Genomic DNA, 13248 nt, shown 5'->3' with positions numbered 1-13248 from the left:
GATGCACCCAGAACCATTCTTAACAATCGTTAAAGGCTCAAAAGACATCTGATGGGTTTGAATGTGAAAGGTGATGGGTTTAGAAGGCTATTTGGTTGAAAAAAAGTTGTTAAACACTACCTGTTGAGAAACACAATGTTGGTAGAATGGCTTATATTGATCAATGTGATCTCAAGCCCGCTATTTATAATAAAATGCAAAGAACACTATTACATAAATACCCTTACTTAGGTAACAAAAAAATAGAAAATTACATGAATAAAAACTCTAATAAAGTTGGACTCCTAGTAGTACTCAACCAACACTCCCCCCTCAAGTTGAGGCATAGATCTTAGTCATGCCCAACTTGCCTACAATAGGAAGGAAATCTCCTTCTTTCAAACCCTTAGTGAAAATGTCTGCCACTTGGTCTCCAGACCTCACAAAAGGCATGCAGATGAGCCCTTGTTCCAGCTTTCCTTTGACAAAAAAACTGTCAATTTTATTTGCTTAGTTCGATCATGTTGTACAAGATTATTGGCAATACTAATGGTAGCCTTGTTGTCACAATATAACATTATAGGGTTTGGAACTTGGACTCCAATATCTTCTAGCAAGCCTTTCAACCATAGTAGCTCACAAACTCTATGAACCATAGCTCTATATTCAACTTCAGTACTAGATAAAACTATCACATTCTGTTTTTACTTCTCTAAGTAATTAAATTACCTCCAACAAAGGTACAGTAACCTGAAATTGACTTCCTGTCAGGAGATCCAACCCAGTTTGCATCAGTGTATGCTTCTACTCATAGATTATCACTGGGTGACAAAAGTATTCCTTTTCCAGGAGTTCCCTTCAACTATTGTAGTATTATGGTAACAATCTTCATATGAGCTAAATAAGGATCATGCATGAATTGGCTCACTATCCCCATAGCATAAGTGATGTCTGGCCTGATGTGGGACAAGGGGAACAGTAAAATCTGATTCTGGAGTAGCAGACCGAAGTGGTAACGTGTCACCTTTCTTCACCTGCTTTAGCCGGTTGTAATTCTTCCTCTGATAAGTCTGCACCTCCTTATTTTGGTCAATCTTGTTTTGAAAGACCTCAATAGTGTGCCTCACAGGAGTGGTCTCCCCCTGACCAGATTCTTCATATGGTTCAGAAAACGAAGGGGGAGAGTTAAAGTCCTCAGGTATACTGGCTGAAGTTTCCCCCTGGTCAGGAAACACTTCTTGAACTCTTAAGTTGTGTTGTGGTGGTGTGATAGAAAGGTCTAGAGTTGGAAAAAGCACCTCTCCTCTAAGACTGTCCCCCTGGAGAGGTGTATAGTAAGCGCAAGACTTATTAAAAATTACATCCATGGAGACAATGGTTTTCCTGGAAGAAGGATGATAACATTTGTACGCTTTTTTAGCAACTGAATACCCTAGAAAAATGCAGCATAGGCCATGAGGAGCCACCTTACTTTGATAGGCTGTGATTCTAGCACAACATACACATCCAAAAACCTTTCAGGGAATAACAAAAGAAGTGGTTCACTGGAGAAGCTCATTAAGACATTTAAAATCAACTATCCTATTGGAAACCTATTCATAAGATAAGAAGCAGTAAGTATAGCATCACTCCAACATTGGTCAGGGACATTCATAGCAATCATAAGTGAACGGGCTATCTCTAGAAGATTCCAATTCTTTCTTTCAGCAACCCCATTTTGAGCAACTGTATCAATACAACTGGTCTGGTATATTATGCCAGAGTCAGAGAGATATCTCTGAAATTCACCATCAATATACTATGTGCTATTGGCACTGTGAAGGATCTTCACAGTGGCATTGAATTGAGTTTTAATCATATTATGAAAATCACAAAAACATAAAAACCCTCTTTTTTTTGTTTTCAAAGATAAATCCAACTAGAATGAGTGTGACAATCAATAAAAGTAACAAAGTACCTATGGCCAGCAATAGACAAACGCCGGCAAGGGCCCCACACATCAGTATGAATTAGCAAAAAATGAATAGTTTTTCTAATATGAAGAGAAGGCAAATAAGTAAGAACGAGTTTGCTTCGCAAAAATGCAGGCTTCACAAAAAAAATCATCTTCATTACAAGAAGAAACTAAATCAGGAAATACTATCTTAAGAGTTCCTAGAGGGGGGTGATCTAGCCTACAGTGCCATTGCTGAAGGTCTGATATTACAGAATAAACCTAATTAGGAGATGCAGTCAGAGCAGAAGTAGATCATCCAATTGGCTCCAACAGATAAAGTCCATTGTCTAGTTTACGACATCCAATCTCCTTCCCAATTACCAGATCTTGGAAGACACAGTAAGATGGGGAAAAAATCACTTTACAATTCATGTCATGTATAAGACTACTGATAGAGAGCAAGTTAGTAGAGAAAGAGGGAACGTGTAAAACTTTAAACAAAGAAAGTGATGGAGAATGCTGAATTGTCCATTTTCCAACAATGGAAGAATAGGAGCCATTAACAATGCGAACTTTATTTTTTCGAGAAGTTGGAACATAATGTAAGAAAAAGGACGATGAACATATTATATGATCTGTGCCTCCTATATCAATGATCCAGGGAGCAAAAACTAAAAAAACATGGTAGCCAATATGAGTTTTACCTGAAGTAGCAAGGTACCAATGGGTAGTGGAGGAAGCAGTAGTAGAGGTTGTACCAGCAGTTGGAAGACTCCAAAATACATCACAAAGTAACTAACTCTTGTGAAAAATCAATGTCTACAAGGGGTGTTGTGGAAACTGTCTCAGAAAGATTAGCCTTCGGTTTTTCCCTTTTTTGTGCTCTTTTTTCAAAATCAACAAGTTTCCCATGAAGCTTCCAACAATTGGCCTTTGGTATAATATGGTTTGTGACAGTGCTCACACTTGATAATCTCCATAGCCAAATCAGTTTTAATGCTAACAGACTGTAAGGTTGATTTCTTAACAATAGGAGCATGAAGCATAGCTAATCGACGGCTTTCCTCACACTAAACAAGGGCATAAAATTGTTATAGTTTAGAAAAGGGAGAACAACTTAATACTTTCATTCTGATCTGATCGTACTCCACATTCAATCTTGCCAAGAAGTCATACCCAAATCTTATCAACGTGCTTCCTATAAGTAGTCACATCATCTGGGTTAGTGGGGTGATAATCCCCATAATGATCCAACTCCTACCAAAGAGATTGCAACTAAGCATAATATTGGGCCACAGTCAGTTCTATTTGGGTAGTCTTATGAAATTTCTTTCGTAGCTCGTAAACCTGTGCATCATTCTCTAACTGTCCATATGTTTCAGTAGTAGCCTTCCAGATTTGGGATGCAGTATCAAGTAATAGGTATCCCTGGGCAATATTTGGATGCATGGAATTCAAAAGGAATGACATAATAAGAGAGTCATTTGAGATCCATTTGTCATGTGAAAAACCTGTGGTAGTAGGTTTGATAGTGGTGCATGTAATGTGTCCAACTAGTCCTCTTCCCATAATAGTCAGGTAAGCAGATCTAGACCAAATCAAATAATTTGTTCCATCAAATCTTACCGAAAGAGGATGAAGAGTGGGGTAATGTTCGAATCTAGTGGGAGCAGTAGTACCATTGGTAGTCGCCATGTTGAAAAAAATTGTTTGCAGTTCTTCAGTCTTCACCCTTTCAAAGTAACTGAAACGTCGCAGAATGCAATAGCCAAACCAACCAAACAAATGATAGGATTCAAAAAATGCTTATAAAGAATACAATTTCTTTTTAACTATGGGAAATTACAAATAAGCCACTGGAAAATTCGAATTTGCAATTAGGTCCCTAAAACTATGATAATTTACACATACGGCCCTGAAACTATGCAATTTTACAAATAGGTCCATGAAAATATGCAAATTTACACATAAGTCCCTGAAACTATGCACATTTACATATAGGCCCCTGAAAATATGCAAATTTACTAATAGATCCCTAAAAGAATGTAAATTTACAAACTAAACCCCTCAAACATCATTATTGTTTGTTTTGCTTCAAATCCCAGGGAGGAGGGGAAAAAAACCAGAGTATGGTTCAATTAAAGGCAAGAGCAGTGGTAGTGCAGCGGCGGAAAAATAGAGGAAAGCAGAGGAAATAACTCACTGTATTGCAGCATCGAAGGTGGTGTTGCAGAGCAGCGGTAGTGCAGCAAGACAGGAGCAGCGCTAGTGCAGCAAGACAGGAGCAGCGCTAGTGCAGCAAGACAGGAGAAGCGCTAGTGCAGCGGCAGATTGCTTCTTCTCTTTTGCTTTCCCTTTTTTTTTCTGTTCTTGTACTTCCCTAATCGTCTCGAGGCGGAACTGAAGAGCTGCTGGAAAAGAAGGCAGAACTGAAGAATTGCAATGGGTTTTTGAAAAAAATTTGAGAAATGCAATGGGTTTGAAGAACTGCAATGGGTTTTTCTTTTTTTTCCCCTTCCCTAGTAGAACTTAGGCTCTGATGCCATGTTGAGAAACACAATATTAGTAGAATGGTTTGTATTGATCAATGTGATCTCAAACCCTCTATTTATAATAAAGTAGAAAGAACACTATTAAATAAATACCCTTACCTGGGTAACAAGAAAATAAAAAACTACATGAATAAAATCTCTAATAGAGTTCGACTCCTAGTAGTACTCAACCAACACTACCGCAAGTTGAAGGACAAACAAAGAATATTTCTATTTTAGTTTCTGGAATTCTTATCATCCTAGAAGAGTCGTAAGAAGCAGACGACACTCATAGGAATGATAATGGGTAGGTTGGGAACTAAAAAGGCAGGCAATGGCCCTAGAAGAGTCAGAAAGTTGCAGCGACTCTTCTAGGGTCAATCGCTGGGTTTAAAAAAAAAAGTATTCGGCTGGAATGGTTGTACAGGGGTCTACGATGGTGTTTATGGGTGAATAAGATCTGTTGGAGGTGTTGATAGAGGTAGGAGTGGAGTTACAAAGGCGAGAGATGGTGGCTGAAGCTATTCTAGTTCTTTGAAACCTGGGGGTGTTGGAACCCCATGTCTAACATGGATTGGTACCATGTTGTAATTTGGAGAGATATTGCTCAAGATAATTGATTCATAAGCCCTAATAAGGTATTTATAGTTACAATCTAGTTAAGTCCCACTCTGAGTCGGAAAAGGAAATAGAAAAAAATTTGTGTATTACTTCCCCAAACCTTACAGCCTAATTGTTTTAGGGGTATTTTGGTAATTTTTACAAATTTTATAGTCCTAGGTCAAGGTCCCATTGAATACAGATAGTTGTCAGCACCCAAGATCTATTTTTATTTTCTCATTTGAGTATTATTTTGTATTTTATTGAAGAATCCTTCTCTACGTGTGATTTCTAGTATTTGCTAGAATCCCCAAGTTGCAGTCTACTTTTTATTAGGACTCCATATATACATAGAATACAAATTGGATCTCTCTAGAGTGGGCATCACTAGTTAGAGTCATACTTATAATTCGTTTGATTCTTTTCTACGCTATAAATAAAGCCTCCAACCTCTACCATTACAAAAGTTGAATTTGAATAATAAAATTAAGATTGAGTTAAGAGGTATTAGAAGTCGTGGGCTTCCTTGTGGAGGCCTGCAGCTGCCATTAAATAGTTTTTCAGCAAGCTTTCTTTGAGTACAGCAGTAAAACTTCAAGTCCAGTGGCCCCCCTTCATTCCCCAGTACAGTACACCCCCACCCCCTTCCAACCCCATCTCCCTCTACCCTAACCCAATGCAAGCACCCCCGGCCCTTCCCCCTTCCTTGCAGCAGGAGCTATCCCCCTCCCTTCCAAACTCTTAGATCCCCAACCCCAACCCACCCCCTCCCCCTTCTAGTTGTTTGATTGCACCCCTCCCCTTACCCTATCCCCACCGATAGAACCTCCATTAAACATTCCTCCATTAGGTTTCAGAATTTCCAGCACTTCTTAAACCAGTAGAAACCCTAAATCCTAGTTTTAATGAAAACCTTGTAACTACCAAATTCCTTACCTCACTTCAAACCCTTTCAGCATTACCAACTCCCACTCCCATTCCACCTCTCCTTAACCCTAAGACTCCTAACCCAAGTAGGATACTTAAAACCAAACCCAGAACAATTAGGACTAACCTGAAAAATATAAAATATAAAATAACAATAACAGTCCCTTCCCTAGCCCAACTGAGACCCAATAGCCTTTTTTCTAGGCCCTAACCTGAAATTAACACAGAAGCAGCAGAACCCTAATATCCTCCATCCTAATTGAGTCCAACACCAGAGTTTCTTTAACCCTAGGCCAGGCCAACACCTTCTAGGCCTAACCCTAACTATTGTAAATTCTAATTCTTCCAAGAAATCTTCAATTCAAAGCATCTACAGCCCTAGATGAGTGCTGGTTTTCAGAAAGAGGATCTTGGAGTGAGCCCAATACTGGGGCAATATTTCAACAAGTTAAACCCTAGAATTTGGTTCACATCAATTTGGTATCAGAGCTATGAACGAACCAGCAATTGCCAAGAAACAGGAGAACATCCAAAAGACACAGAATGAGATGCTAGCACAAGGGCAGGGACTGGCAACTCAAGAGCAAGACTTGTCTATCAGGGTTACCATCTTAGAACAGAGTCAACAGAGATGATCACATATAGACTCCACCACCAGCCCCAAGGTTGAATTCCTAGATTTATGTGCCTCATCGTGGAGAGATTATTGGAGCCTACAGATTCAAAGATGAAACTCAAGGAAAGCCTTGTTACCCAAGGGCTTACAAAGATGAGAGAGAGAGGAATGGCCAAACTATAGAGTCAAGGTATGACAAGCCTATGTTTGACAGATATGAAATAGAGGAGATGCCACACTGCAGATAAATCTAACCCCAGCCACCCCAGAGGAGCATATTCAATCACACTTTATTGGGGGCCCAAAAACAGAGAAGAGGTACAGACCACCACAATGTAAAATTAGAATTAAAAGAGTTCAATGGATCCCTAGACCCCCTAAGTTTTCTATGATTAGAGAGCTGCCGAAGATGATAACTTTGACTGGTATGAGCTATCAGAAGTTGGAAGATGAGATTAGCAAAGAACAGAGAAGAGGAACAGACCACCACAAGGTAAAATTAGAATTAAAAGTGTTCAATGGATCCGTAGACCCCCTAAGTTTTCTATGATTAGAGAGCTGCCCTAGATGATTACTTTGACTGGTACGAGCTATCAGAAGATTGAAAGATGAGATTAGCAAAGACCAAACTTGTAGGGCAGCCAGGAATTGGTGGAACACTATGAAGAGGGAATTGTACTATGAGGGTAGAGAGCTTACCACTGGGAACCAGATGAGGAGAGAATTGACTGTGAAATACCTACCTGAACAATACAAAAACCAGGCTCCAGGAGCAATTCCATACTGTAAAACAGGGAACCATGTCAGCAGCCGATTACATAGAGCAGTTTCACTTACTAACCTCCAAGACAGGGACTCGAAAAAGCAAACAACAAATCATAAATTCGATTCAGGCTTGATCTGAAGTATGAGATACAAGTGACCTTAGGTGTGACAGACACACAAGACCTCAGAGACTTGTTGACAAAGCCCCACGTGCAAAGACTCTACTAGCTCAAAAGGAGCAACCCAATTAGGACTTTAGGAGGGACCCTACCACAAACAAAACTTATACAACATCTACCACAGTCTACAGTCCCTCCTAAGGTGCCGAATTCAGCTAGAACAGAGATTCAAGTTTCAACAACAACCCATGAGAGTGCTTCTACGATCATGAAAGAGGGCACTTTGCCAAAGAGTGCCCTAAAAGAAGGGAAGTAGCAGTCTATGACACCAACCAGCAGAATCCATAAGAGGAGGTAGTTTGCCCTCCGCTAGAGCCAAAGCCAAAGGATCTAGAGGATTGCCCAAATCCAAAATCATACTTAAACATGATGTCAAAGATCCTCGTTACAGAGTCAGAAGGAGCATGGTGGGAGATCTCAAGATCTCGTGAGATATCTCGTTTTTTCAAATAGGCGAGACAAGATGGAGGTTGAGAGCAAAGAGTTGGGATATCTCGCTCGAGATCTCGCCATATCTCGCCATATCTTGCTCTGAATCTTGTTGGAAGTCTCAATTTTTGCCTTTTTTTGTGGATTTTGGCTGGATTTTCATTACAACTACTCTTAGCACATCTACAACATCGAAGGAAGATCAATCATTCTCTGCTTGTTTTATGAACTTATGATTTGATGACTTAAGAACTTCTAATGGTTGTATAATTTTTTATTCTATTCTTGAAATTGAGATTGTGATACTCAAATGGATGGAATTTTAATAACATTTAGGTTACTTGATGCATTTGATACACTTTCTTTTCATTTGTATGCCTTAAAGGTTCTACATTACATGTTGTATAACCTTGCATTCCCTAATCCTACAACATTTCGGTTTCACACTATGGGTAGACTTAGAAATCATACTTAGGGTTGTTTTCTAACAAATCGAAGACCACGAATGTGTTCGAAAGGCCTTAAATAAGCTAAATACCAAGTTTCAACCTAATTGGGACCCTAAAACCCACCGAGATGGGCCACCGAGTTGATGCCAAAAAATTGTATATCTCGCCAAGATGGTCGAGATCTCGGTTTTCAAGGTGGCGAGATCTCCCTCGAGAGCGAGATCTTGTACCACGAGAAGGAGAAAATAGGAGGAGAAGTAGCATCTTCCATACCAGTCTTAGAGCAGGACCACTTGCAGACTATTTTAGATAGTGGCAGCAGTGTGAATGCAGTTTTGAAATGCTTTTGTTAAATGAGCAGGACTTAAGACAGAAAAGCACCCCCAACCATACAAGTTTTCCCTCCTTAATAGTGCCCGACTTGAGGTAACATTCAGATGCCTAGTTCCAGTGACTCTTCACTCCTACGCCGATGAAATTTGTTGAGATGTAGTACACCTATGAAGCTTTCTGATATTATCCTCGGAACATGCTGGTTGTTCAACAAAAATGTCGCCATCACATGGAGGGAGAACAAATGTGTCTCTGAGCATAAAGGCCAGAGATAAGCCCTAAGGACCAAATGAGCAAGTCCTTCTGGTTCAATACAGTGAAGCTACAAACAAAGAAGTCCAGCAAGAGGTACAGAAGCCAAACCCTAGGAAGGCATAAAGTTCAAAGTTCAAACGATGATGCCCCATTCATCGAACATTAATGCTTTCAAGAGGGGGAGAATTGATGCAAATCAATTCCAGGGGTTGTAGGGCCTAGGGTTACTTCCTCAAACCCTACGGTCCTAATTGATCCAGGGGTATTTTGCTCATTTTCATAGAGTCCTAGGTAAGGGTCCCACTGAGTCCACCTAGTTGTCAAGACCCTAGACCTATTTTGATTTTCTCATTTGAGTCAAAGTTTTGTGTCTTATTAAAGAGTCCCTATCTAGGAGTGGTTTCTAGTTTGTGTCCGAACCCCATAAAGTTTCAGTCAACTTTTTGTTAGAACTTTATATCTACTCTAATAATCCAAATTGGATCTCTCTAGAGTAAGATATGCTTAGTAAGTTAGAGTCATACTTAGCATTAGAGAGTTAGTCTAAAGTCAAGAAGGTTTCCAAGTCTCAGTAGTAATCTGTTTCTTTTTTAAGCTAAAAATAAAGCCTCCACTCTGTAATTAAAAAAGAAGAATTTGAATAATAAAATCGAGTTCGAGTTTGGACGTAACAGAAGTCGGGCCAGCAGCCACCATTAAAGAGTGTTTCAGCAAGCTTTCTTCGAGTACAGCAGTAAACCTTCAAGTCTGGCAGACCTCCTTCATTTCCAAGTACAGTACACCTCCAGCCCTTCCCTAATGTAACCTGGGTCTAGGTTCAGGGTTAATTAGGTAAACTCCCTAGACTTATGGTTAAACCAGGAAAGTCCAGCAAAGGGGAATGATGAACCGAAGGATTTTGGGGTAGTTCTAAGGTCCAAATGATGGCTGGAGTTGGGATTTGGGTCTGAATTAGGTTAATCTAGGGTTTTGAAAAATTCTGCAGAACTCTGTTGAAGAAGATGAGCTGCAGAAATTTTCCAGAATTGTGTAACTAGGGCTGAATGGGAAATTGCTTATAGGAAAGGACTTTAGGGCTTAGGGCGATGCTAGGGGAGGGTCAAGAGGGTCTAAAGGGGCTGGGGATTAAGGTAAGACAGGGGAGGGAGGTAGGCGGTGACGAAGGGAAGAAGAGGGTGAAGGCCACGGTAGTTAGAGAGGGGTAGGGTAGGTCTGAAACTGCAGGGGGAGGGGTTAGGAGGCCTCTTAACTTACCTGTAACTGAGAGAATTTGCTGGAACTTGTAGTTGAAGACTTTGGAGAAGAAGATGAAGATCTCGAAATTGAAGAGCAAGTGCACACAACCCAACCACAGGTCACCCTAGAGGTCCCACGACTTTTCTTAAGCCAAATCTCAATTCACTTTCATTCAGTAATCAAGATTGTCCCTTACATCAGATGATTAGGCTATTTATAGCCTCAAAAACCCAAGTAGACTTTAATAAGGACTCCCTGACTAATAGGGATCCAACTTGACTCGTCAGTAACAAATACTTACTAAAATAGGTCTCAACCACTAATAAAACCAGCTTAAAACCACCTTTAAGATAAGGTTCCTTAAGATAAGGAACCCTAATCCTAACCAACAAACAACTCAATGACAAACAAACAAGCACTGAATTTACTCACCAACTTGGACTCAAAACATAATAAAAGAAAACAGAATTAAAATCCAGAATAAAAGCTGGACTTGACCTTACCAAATACAGTTTGAACCAGGGAATGTCTGGTCCGCCGCCCTTGGTTTGGCTTCCTACTTAGGAGTCCTCTTCTGACTCTTTTGGGATGTCTGGGGCTGGTTAGATCAGTCCCTCTTCCTTGCACAACAGGTAACCCCCTCCCTTTCAAACTCTTAGATCCCCAACCCACACCCTCTCCCTTCAAGTTGGATTGCACCCCTCCCCTTACCCTATCCCTACCCTTAGACCCTCCATTAGGTTTTAGAATTTCCTGCACTTCATCCTCAACCACTAGAAACCCTGAATCCTAGTTTTACTAAAAACCTTAACTCCAAATTCCTAAACCTCACTTCAAACCCTTTTAGCATTGTCAACTCCCATTCCCATTCCACCTCTCCTTAACCCTAGTTGAGCCAAGTAGGATACTTCAAACCAAACCCAAACCAATAAGGACTAGCCTGAAAAATATAGAAATAACAATAATAGTCTCCTGCCTAGCCCAACCAAAACCCAATACCCTATTTTCTAAGCCCAAGCCTATAAACGCTAATCTGAAATTAACAAGCAGCAGCAGCCAAACCCTAATACCCTTCATCCAAACCCCTAAAACCTAAACTTAAACTCAATCCCAGACCTGCAACCACAATTACAGCATAGTATTGACTACAAAACCCAAGATCATTTAACCCAAAGCCTGACTGAAACCTTCTAGGAGTAACCCTAACTTTTGTAAACCTAATTCCTAAAAAAAAACTTCAATTAAAGCATCAACAGCCCTAGAAGACTACTGTCAGAGGGAGGATCCTGGAGTAAGCCTAATTCTAGGGGAATATTTCAACATGTTAAACCCTGAATTCGGTTCAAATCACCCCCCACTCCCGTTCCCCTTCTCCCATTATTTTGTATTTTAAACCCCTTCCCCAGATTTGATCCATTCTCTCCCTCCATAATCAAGAACACCAACATCTCCCAAGCAAGTTATACCAAACTAAAGCCATAACATCCCCATCATGCTCACACCGTCGAACCCAGCTGGAGCATAAACTGACCAACAACTCCCATGTTATTCCAGTACTTGAATTGAAACCCCTTCTTGAAATCCCAAAATCAAGAAACTTCATAACTTTCTATCCTCCCATCCAACTTCCAAACTTGCAGAGAATAACCTAGGTAGAAAACATAAACTAAATCCAAGTTTCACCCAGTTCTGACTGCTTTCGACCAGGTAACAAAGGGTAGTAGGGTTTTCAGTCATCTCAAGAATTAACTCTTTTCAGCTGCACCCAACCAACATACATACCCATCGGAATGATTCAATCACATCCACAGAATTAAAAGCACCCACTTCCAACGTGACAGGGGTCATTCATATACACCACCCCCAACCAAAATTGCCCTAGCCATTTATTTGGGCCTGGAATCAAACCAGCGCTACAGATCTTGGCAGCTTGGCCTCACTCATTTGAGCCTACATCACTCAACCAGTCACAACACCGAAAAGCATTTTAATCATGTTTAGAATAAATATTTTCACTACATATAAAAGGAAATTACTATTCAAACAAATTAGGAAATCAAAATAAGCTTTCCTACACAAACTCACAAAGCCAACCACCAAAATTGAGTGCACATTTGCATTTACTAAAGGAAGAAAGAAATATTTTATATCATGCACACATTGTGAACATTAAATGTGTTTCAACCTGGCACAACATTCCATTAGGCAAATAAACATGTAGGATCATAAAATTACAGAATGTTAGAGAACCATCTTGGCATAGCATTTGTAAGGCAATTCAAGAGAACAAGCATGTTTAATTAGCTCATGATAAAGTATGAACAAAATGAAGAAAATATATCATAAATACCTGAATTCTAGTCCATAGCAAAGGAACCAACACTTTTGCATTGTTTTCAACAAAAACATTTGACCAAAGAGGGCCAGTGGGGAAGTCTAGCAAAGGTGTTTCAGTCTGTGTTGTGACGTTACTGTTGCTAACCCTAAGACTCATCAAGGTAGCATCAAAAGAAGTACCAGCCGCACCAGAATTTCCAGGACATCCAATACTCTCCCCACCTGAACAATTTAGAAAAAAAAATCTTCATGATAAAAGCATACAAAAGTCAGAATTAACATAAATTTGAAAGATGTCTTCAACAGACTGAAGTTTGATCTTAAAGGAAGAGAAACTTTTATGGTAATTAGAGCAATGAGATATGATTTCTCAAATCTAAAGACAAAATATCAAGGTCAAATCAAGGACATGACATAGGGCTTGACTTTAACAATGTAAGAAAATCCACCCTTGATACAAATTTAGAATCTTTTACTCTCTAAATTCTTTGTAGAACTTCCATGTGGTAACACATTCCACTATTGAATATCGTACAAATTTCAACCAAGATGGGTCGAAAACCTAAATTTCAATAATATCCTGTCTTCACAAGAAACCTTTATGTGGGGTTTTCAAACTCCCTTGTCTTGACCCAAATGTGTTAGCTGGACCAAAATTAGGCGGTCTCAATTGGGA

The 13248-nt window shown here is 39.8% G+C and overlaps 1 protein-coding gene across 4 annotated transcripts in view; it reads right to left on the bottom strand.

Moving 5' to 3' along the window:
* LOC149029137 (MraZ) overlaps positions 1-13248 on the bottom strand; it is a 122835-nt gene that overhangs the window by 61361 nt on the left and 48226 nt on the right. For all 4 annotated transcript variants that reach the window (XM_089140534.1, XM_089140543.1, XM_089140551.1 and 1 more), the window contains one exon: positions 12586-12794. In XM_089140534.1, the coding sequence (XP_088996660.1) occupies positions 12586-12794 (209 nt within the window). The remainder of the gene's footprint in view (positions 1-12585; positions 12795-13248) is intronic.

This window comes from Hakea prostrata, chromosome 1, assembly GCF_041222555.1.
Source record: "Hakea prostrata isolate BN-2017 chromosome 1, UWA_Hpros_2, whole genome shotgun sequence".
In the NCBI taxonomy this organism is placed as follows: Eukaryota; Viridiplantae; Streptophyta; class Magnoliopsida; order Proteales; family Proteaceae; genus Hakea; species Hakea prostrata.
Note: the sequence above shows the minus strand (reverse complement) of the source record. Positions and strands in the feature narration are given on the sequence as shown.